The 8772-nt window shown below is 49.5% G+C and overlaps 1 protein-coding gene across 4 annotated transcripts in view; it reads right to left on the reverse strand.

Annotated features, from left to right (window-relative positions):
- Positions 1–8772, reverse strand: part of CCBE1 (collagen and calcium binding EGF domains 1) — a 241427-nt gene extending 232655 nt beyond the window's left edge. Inside the window, exons 1-2 of one of the 4 annotated variants that reach the window (XM_036874261.1) lie at positions 7761–8772; positions 7243–7323 (exon numbers count right to left, since the gene is read on the reverse strand). In XM_036874261.1, the coding sequence (XP_036730156.1) occupies positions 7243–7323; positions 7761–7891 (212 nt within the window). In that variant the 5' untranslated portion in view covers positions 7892–8772. The remainder of the gene's footprint in view (positions 1–7242; positions 7324–7760) is intronic. The other 3 variants (XM_036874263.1, XM_036874262.1, XM_036874264.1) reach the window with 3 other exon arrangements.

The raw sequence follows: 8772 nt of genomic DNA on the forward strand, positions 1-8772 counted from the left end.
CCACTGGGCTGACAGCTGCTCCTACTGTTCCCAGAGGACTAAGGATGGGGGCCTCACACCAGCACGGGCAAATATCAGAGAACACCCCAGAGTAGTGGCCAAGGAGTGGAAAGGTTGAGAATGGATAAGGCGAGAATGGACGTGGTCCAAGTTTCTGAAGTCATGAAGGGCGTGGAAAGATGACCTAGCTCACGTCCTAACACACCGAACAAGGAGGCAATATAGTTGTTCTTCCAAGCTCTCACACCTACTTTTGACTCACAGGAATCATACCTAGAAGCTAGAAATATGTACTTTGCTTGACTGGGATTAAACGTGTAGAGGTAACACCACTCCGCCCCCTGTACAGGTACTTCAGGATGTAAACAAGTTGTCCATAAAGTTCAGATGCATTTATGAACACAGACCTGTAATGGGTTATTAGAGTCGAGGAATGTAGGAGGGGCACGCCTTCTCTTAACACTCTGCTTAAAGTTACTGTTGGCAAACATGGGGCAACCTAGGCTGAGGCGAGCCGGGTCCACACGAGGTATCTGTTCCTAGTTGGCCCATTCTGATGCTGTCTCACAGGACATACAGCCAGAGAATTGGCCTTCTCTCTGGAATGCTTTCACATTCCAATAATTCTTAGAAGGGACTTGTGGCACGTGTTAGTAGTTCCCTTCCTGCTAGCAGAAGAAAAACACATTAGTTACCACCGTACCCGGGTTCTCGTGTCCCTGCCTGGAGCCATAGAGTTTTCTTTTGCTGAAAGGATACAGCTGGGCCACAGGAAATTAAGCTTAGTCCCCCCAAATGTGACATCGGATGTGTGCCAAAGATAATCATCTAACAAACGTCCCCAAGGACATCCTTGGCTCGAAATTCCTTTACTGAAAAATAAATTAAATTAAAATCCATGCACTCCATAAGGGCAGAAGTTTGGGGGTTTTTCCTGACTTATTCACATATGTATTCTGGGTGCCTAGAATGTGCTCGGCACATAGCAAGCTCTGAATAAGGAATGCAATCGCTGGTAAAACTTTGAAATTGGTAAATGGCTTTTATGGAAAAGAACCTGGCTTGGCAGAAGAGAAGCTGCAGATGTTACAGCTGATTACCTTTTCACCCCCCAAATAAAAAGCAATAAGCTGAGACAGAATGGAGACCTTCGTCCTCTGGAGAGTCAGCAATGCCCCGAATCAGGCAGACCCTCTAACGCACAGAAGCAGCGAGGATCCCACTGCACATGAAGGTAGTAAGTTTGCAGAAGCTGAACCACTGAACTTAAACTACCGATTGGAATGCAAACTACCATCTGAGAAAATAGGGTATTCTAGAAAAAAGAGCATATTTGCTTTTTCCGGGTGCACCCACCCCATAGCTTCACTTAGAAAAGAGGAAGGAAAGTGAATGTAGCAAGTCAGGCATCAATAACTTTGGGGACAATGAGTAGCAACTGGACCCGGTCTCAAAGGACACCAGTGAAAGCATGGCTTTTTGTGGCCAGTTCAATTGTTAGCTGCTTCCTACCCCTTTGTCTTGTTCCCTAGAGGATGAGTGAAAAGTGAGAGAGAACCTTGCCTGGGCCAACATCCCCACCTCCCCTCTCTTCTGACACCTGTTCAAGCTAAAGAAGAGGGTGTGGGTAGGGAGCGAGATCCCCTTTAAAACTGTGATCACCACCACTTCAAAGCCAGTGTCCACGGAGCAATCAACACACTGGGCAGGACTGCCCACATCCTCTTCAGGTATTATTTAAAGTAACAAGTCCATGGAATGAGCTATATAACTGCCAGAATCAGCACCTGTAACGCATTAGCAATTAAAGTTTAACAGGTCAAGGTGGGAACTAATGCAAACAATGGCAGCAGCTCAGAGGTGCAAGTAATCTGGTTTTTAGCAGAAAGAAACTCAGCTAAAAAAGGAGGCATACTCGGATAGCAACAGAAGTTCTGGAAGACCTAAAAGATTTCAGTCAAATCTCCTTGTTTACTTGCAACATTAACACTCATCCACCGAGTCCTGTGTACATGACAACGTGTATGGACCCTGTCCAGGCACGGGGCTAGCCTCTGAGGCTACAGTCATGGATGAGAGGACAGAGGAACCAGGCGCTCAGCAAGCTAACCATCCAGTGGGAGAGAGGGTCTAACAGGGAAACATGAGGCTGCCTCCAACTTATCCGTGATTCAGGCAGTTTTGCACGAAGCCACCTCCACCCGTCCCCTGCTCTGTTCTTCACGACATTTGGACTACTTCCTCCTCATGGTCAGAATATGGACAGCAGACATGAAGATACAAATGCTTTCTTAAAGGGGGCCCACAAGCCCTGAATAAGCCAACAGTGATTCAGAGCTGCCCTCAGAGCGGGTCCTAAGCTATGCTGGCCACAGAACGGGGAGGGAGAAGGGAGGAACCAGAACTGGACCGAGGACCTAATCGCTAGTCTTGTCTCTGCCAATAAGACCCTTCATGACCCTGGACAAGGGGCAAATCTCTAAGAGCCTCTAAAATGGGGTAACTATGCCTTCTGCCTGCTTTTATAGTTACGTGAACAGAGGACATCGTGTAGTCAGGTAGGAGGCAGGAAGCAAAAGATATCTTTTGTACTGATAATTTTCCCAAGGCGCTAGATTTCTGGGCCAGCCTACATTTGGAGAGGCAACTAAAAACAGCCGACGCGTGACTGCTATAAACACCCTCAGGGTTTCTGGCTAGGGTCTGAATTTGCTCTTTCAAAAATGTCTACTGTAAAGCTCAAAACTCAACAGATGTCTACTGAGCACCCAGCTTGTGCACTCACCACGCCAGACTCGGGGAGACGCAGCAGCGAGCCCGAGAGGCAGCGTTCACTGAGCGCTTCCTATGTACATCAACTCATTTCATCTTCACTGTAACCCTCTAACTGCAGTACTAACGTGATCCTCATTTACTTAGAGCACTAGAGCACACAGATTGAGAAATGTTCAAGGTCACAGAAGCAGTAGAGCTGGAATTCAAACTGGGGAAGAGAGTTTCTACTATGCATGTTTTGACATCAAAGCCCCGTGTAGGGAGACTCAGGGATCTGCCAGATAGCACATTCTCCAGCCCTTCCTCCAATGGAGACTTAGCTCAAGTCCGGGGCTCTCCCTCTGGTGGTGCTGCTCTAAATTAAGCGACCTTCTTGCTCTCCAATTTCCAAGTAAACACATTTGCAGAAATATGTTAACTTCCACATTTTAATTAAATAATGCAACAGTGTTGCCAAATCCTAAGTGGGAGTTTTTGCATCCCCATGTCATTATTTCCCATGGGAACATGACCCTCAGGAGACAGCACCGATGGGACAAATACAGCTGAGGGCCTCTACTTGTAGGTCTGTGAACCACAAAGCTGAAGATCATAGCTAATGCAACAAACACCAAACATTCTGTTAAAGAACCACATTGAGAGACAATCAAGTCTTCTCTTGCCCATAAAGCCATTCCTAGCTGCTTCTAATCTCTTCCCCATCACATAGTATAAACTACACAATTTTGAACTCAATCATGTATATTGTATACTGGTTACAGTCGTAGAGGCCTTGGTCTAAAAATCAAGTCTGTAAAACTCGACCAGGGACTACGCTCAAGCATTTTCTAGGATTATGTTAAACTCATAATAGATGCTCAAGTCCTTAATTGATTAATGGATCCAAAGAGTTAATTAGCATGTTTATTGGACACAGACTCACTCAATACAAGTTGATTTCTTGATGTTTCCTACACTCATTTTCTTATTTTTAAAAAGACTTTAACATCATTTTCTTGATATGAGACCCCCATAAAGAAAAGGTAAACACAAACCTTTTGTTCAAAAACTATGTCGTCTGGGAAAGGAGTTAAAAAGTTAACTTGTAGGAAGAACTTTAATAGCCACAAGAGGGGTAAATGCCATGATAACTTTATGGGCTTGCTTTGGCTAGGATAAATTTAGAGTCTAGATAAATCACACACACTCTGAAATCTTAACTACTGGTAAAAGAATACGCTCCATGTCAGAGTGTAACACTGAGCAAACATGCCCTCTAAGCTTAAGCTGCCAAAGGCGTTCGCTCAGTGTTTCATCAGCTTTGGGGACTTGGCTCAATGCACACTGGGGTAGAGTCCCTAGAGACAGACCCTGTGATTACGATGAAATCCTACAAGGAAGGAAAGCTATACATGTAGGAACCCAACGTCGTGTATAACATGGTAATGTAAGCTCAACTGTTTGAGACAGATCAAGAGCAATCGTTACTCAGAAAACCACTGTGGTCACGGTGGCTGCTGGAGTTATCTGCTTCTTTTGAGTTTATAGCCTCTAAATGGATAGTTTTCTTCCTTACTTAGATGCCAGATTTGGAAAGTTCAGCCACATCTGTAGACACCACCGGGATGACGAAAGGGCCCAGACTTTGAAGTCAGACAAATCTGGGTCTGAACCTCGACTCTCCCGTGTATTAACTTTGTGACCCTGGGCAAGTGGACTTAATCCGAGCTTCGGTTCTCTCTGTAAAACTGAGGCAACACACATGCTACAGAGTGGCTTTGAGGATTACAGCTGTATGTACGTAAAGTGCATAGGACAGTGGTGAATATATAGTAAATCCTCCAACTGTCATTTAATATAAGGCTTAAGGGGAAAGGCGTTGCTTACGTAAAACCACGGAAAACAGAAGTGTACAAGCGTGGTGGGGTCCAGGACAGAGTATTCGGACCCCATCTCTTTTCCATATCACCTCAGTCTCCATATGACTTTCAGGAATAATGGCAAATCAGATGTTACATCTACCATACCTCCATGTCAATGGTTTTTCGAAAGCCAGTGTTAAAAAACCACCTTCTAAATTCAGGAGTGACTTCCGGTATGCATTCTCTTCTGCAAAAAGCCATTCACCAGAGACATCTGCTAAGAGTGGGATTCTAGGCAGTCAGAAAGCATTCCCAGAACAGTAGTAGTTCTGCTACGTTACTTTCACTTTAATTAAGGGTCATCCAACAGTCCATGAGTCCGATTTCCTGGAAGGCTGGCTCTGTGTCTGATTTTACGTTACTGTGGTAGAAGGGCTAACTCATCTGCAGGGGCCTCTAAGCTCCTGAGGATCTGTTCAAACAGGTCTGCACCATGACTCGGGTGAGGACACGGGTTTCTAGAGCAGCGCTTCAAGCCTTAATGCATATCTCGTTAACATGCAAGTTCTGATTGAGGAGTTCTGGGCAGGGGCCCGAGACAATACAAGCTCCCAGAAGATGCCTGTGCCAGTTTCCAGACCACACCGGGAGTAGCAAGGGTCTACAGGGCCAGAACAATTAGAATTCACAAACCGAAGAGCACACAGCATTCCTCCATTCTTGGGGCTCAAAATGGGGGCAGCAACTGCCAACTGACTGTCTTTAGGAAGGTACTAAACTATGGCAATTGTATAAAACCAATGAAGTGCACATAGAACTCTTAAAGGAAAACCAAAGAAACAATATTCACAGGGACCATTACCATTTTCTTCAGGTGAAAACACCCTCCCATTCCTCTAAGCTCCTTTTTCTCCTAGAAATAAGATATCCTTTTTGTTAGCGCTCATAAGCTGTTTCTTTGAGTGGCTGTTAATGAAAACATATCAAGACACTGCTAATGTCTCCTACAGAGGCTTAGTGCAGAAAAACACCACACTGTTTTTAAATTCTGTTAACAGCGTAACAAGTAACAGCGTAACGAATGAAATCAGCTTAGAACACTAATCAGGCACCAATGGTTTCTAAAAATCGGACATGCATTCTGTAACTGTCACTGACTTATGTGCAGTCTGACCTTCAGGGACCAAATAAATGAGCAAACCATCTCAGGGACACGTTCCATGTTAGATTAGAGGTTTTAGGCTGCGGTGACAAGGGAAAAAAATGTGTCCTAAGAAATAGTGTGGATGAAACACAGGGCTGGCACCAGGCAGAGTCCTGGAGCCAGCACCCCCAGGTCAGGTCTCCAGATGGGCGACCTTGCTTACGCAGTTAACCTCTCCAAGTCTTCACCTGCCAACTGAACCATACTCCCTCTTCCCCACTAACTCACATGTCTCGTTCAGTGTCACCACCCACTTCCCAGAGAAGGCGCCCTTCCCAAGGCTAAGACTTGACTGTTGCTTCACTTAAGCAGCATGGTACGTGATGTAACTGATGGTGCCTTTGTACCCCTAAACTGACCAGCCCTGTAACCACTTACACCTGAACCCTTGAGCACCTGCAATTTTTTTTTTTTTTTTTTTTTTTTTTTTTTACAGCTCAAAGGATTCATCTGCTACCACATCATTAGTGCAACTTCCTTCTCTTTCAAGTTCACTTTTGAGGATTGCTGTGTTATCTTGTACTACCCAATATTTAGCCTGGCACCCCAAACAGTGCACGATTCCCAGAGACAGAGATGGAGTCTGGTGGAGTGTCTGATCCCTGTACCTCGCACAGAACCTTTAAAAAGCAGGCAACTCATAAGCGCTTATGGTGGGTGCCTCCTTCCACTGAGGGCACTGGCACAGAAGGCTATGGTGACAACAAGTCAACCCTCACCTCCAGAAAATTGCAAGCAGGGAACAGTGATTCACCTTGTTGAGAATCAGAACCACCTGGGAGCATTTTTCATACTATAGATTCCCTAGCCCTATTCATGCTTAGCTTTAACAAGCACCCAGGCTCTGTGAACTGAATTTTCAGAAGACTGATCCTCTTCTTGTGGCTCAACCATCCTGACGCTTTTTGCTTTCACTTATCCCTATCGACGGCCCGCATTCCGCCCCCATCCTCCTGCCCACAGAGGCCGTGACAGTGTCACACTCTGTCCTGGCAGAAGGTCAAAAGATAGCCAAGGACCAAGTATTTCCTGGTTGTATGCCTTTATGTTTTCAAAACAAAACGCAAAACCAACCATTCACCTTTGCTATGCCGCACTGTTTACACCCACAATCCGATCCGCCTTATGAAACTTTCAACATTTTCTCCAACCATCACGCAAGTATTCGAGGGAGCAGTAAACCACCTCCCTCAGGTTCTTAGAGCACGAACTCTAGGTGCCGACACTCAGTTGCCCATCGTTGCTCCGGCGCAGAAACCACACGCAAAAGAAAAGAAAGCGTCTGCACCAAGGAGCACTCACCCAGCACCCACCACCGTGGCCCCGGCCCCCGAGCGGATCTCCAAGCCCCTCCTGCGCGGCGCCGCCTCCCCAGCCAGCCCGGGCGCGCACGGACGGACTCGGCGGAGCCCCGAGACTTACCTGAAGCACGTAGTGAGCTCGCCCGAAGGCTTCAGACACGGGTACGTGGTCGTGGCGATTTTGTTTTCCGAGCAGATTTCTCTGTGGGAAAATGTTGGAGGAACTTAGGTGGTTCTCCGCTGGAGAGCGAAGGGCAGCGCGCTCTGGGCATCCGCGTCCCGCGCGCCGACCAGGCGCTGGTTTCCCTAACGCGGACGCGGAGCGGACTCCAGGGTCAGGGGCGGGCCCGGCGAGGGGCCAACGCAGGGAACCCAGGCCCAAGCGAAAGAAAAGGTGAAGAAGCGGGGCACCGAAAGGCGGCAGGAATGCGGCGCGCGGGTATCTCGGTGCCCCGACCCACAGATAGGGGAGCCAGGGCTAAGGGCGCGGAGGGTCTCACCCGGGAGCAGAGTTTAACGTAGGCCAGAACAGTTGAGCGCCCGGGGAGCGAGGGCGTGAGGGTCACCGCTGTGGGGAGAAGGGGCACCGCCTGCACCCCAAAAGCCGGGGCGCACCAAGCAGGGACCGGCAGCGCTTACCTGTCGCCGTCCTCGGGCTCCTCTCGGTAGCTCCACGTGTGTCCCAGCGCCAGGAGCAGCAGAAGCGGACCCAGGCCCTTGCCCAGCTGCCCCCTCGCCGCTCCTCCCCGGCTCGGAGGCGGCGGCACCATCAGGGAAGCTCCCGGCTTCTTCCCGGCGCCGGAGCTCTCTCCCCGCCCTGCGCCCGGCTCCTCCGCGCCCGCCGCCGCCTTCCCTCTCCCCGGCAGGGGGCGCCCGAGGGCGGGGGCGTTTGCGCCACCTGCGCGAGGCACGGGGGTTGGTGGCGCCGTGGTGTTGAGGGGGATTAGGCTATGGGTTGGGGTGCAGAGTGCCAGCTCCGAAGAGAGGCCGGGAAATGAGGCGCCTGCGGTGCCCAGCCGGCGCGACGGTCGCGGGGTCCAGGCCGTCTCGCTCGGGAGGTTCACGCCGGAGAGACGAACTCACTCCACGCGGTTTGGGGCGGCGCCCTCGCCGCCTGCCTCTTCCTCCGCCGGGCGCCGCGCGCAGGGTGCGGAAAGCAGGCGGCCGCTTGCATTTTACCCCGGGGTCGCACGCCCGGGAGGAGGAGCCGATTCTCACCCCGGGAAAAGGGAGGGGGAGCAGAGGGGTTAATAAGCTTCCTTCCTGTTGTCAGTTGCTTTCCAAGGACCCGGGTCAGGCTAATGTTTGGCTTCTCCCCTCGAGCGCTTACACTGTCCTTTCCCGCTACCTCGGTTCTCCTTAGCAGAATAAGGGAGGAAGGAGGAGGTGAAGGCGGCAGCGGCTCTCCCAAGCTGCCTTCTCTGAAACCTGAAATTGCACCATTTCCAGAGCGTGGTCTGTCTTCATTAAAGCCCCTTAGTCCTCCGGTCGAACAAGCAACAAGCTCTCATCAGCTCTTTCCGAGGGGGCTTTTAAATCCTCTTGCCCTGAGCAGCTTTAATGCTGCTTCAAAACCACGCACACACGTGAGAGCTGGAAACTCCTGGAAGATCAGGTGAGACACGGAAGGGGGCCGTTAATCAGCGCCTGC

The sequence above is a fragment of the Balaenoptera musculus genome, chromosome 14, assembly GCF_009873245.2.
Source record: "Balaenoptera musculus isolate JJ_BM4_2016_0621 chromosome 14, mBalMus1.pri.v3, whole genome shotgun sequence".
NCBI classification, from domain to species: Eukaryota; Metazoa; Chordata; class Mammalia; order Artiodactyla; family Balaenopteridae; genus Balaenoptera; species Balaenoptera musculus.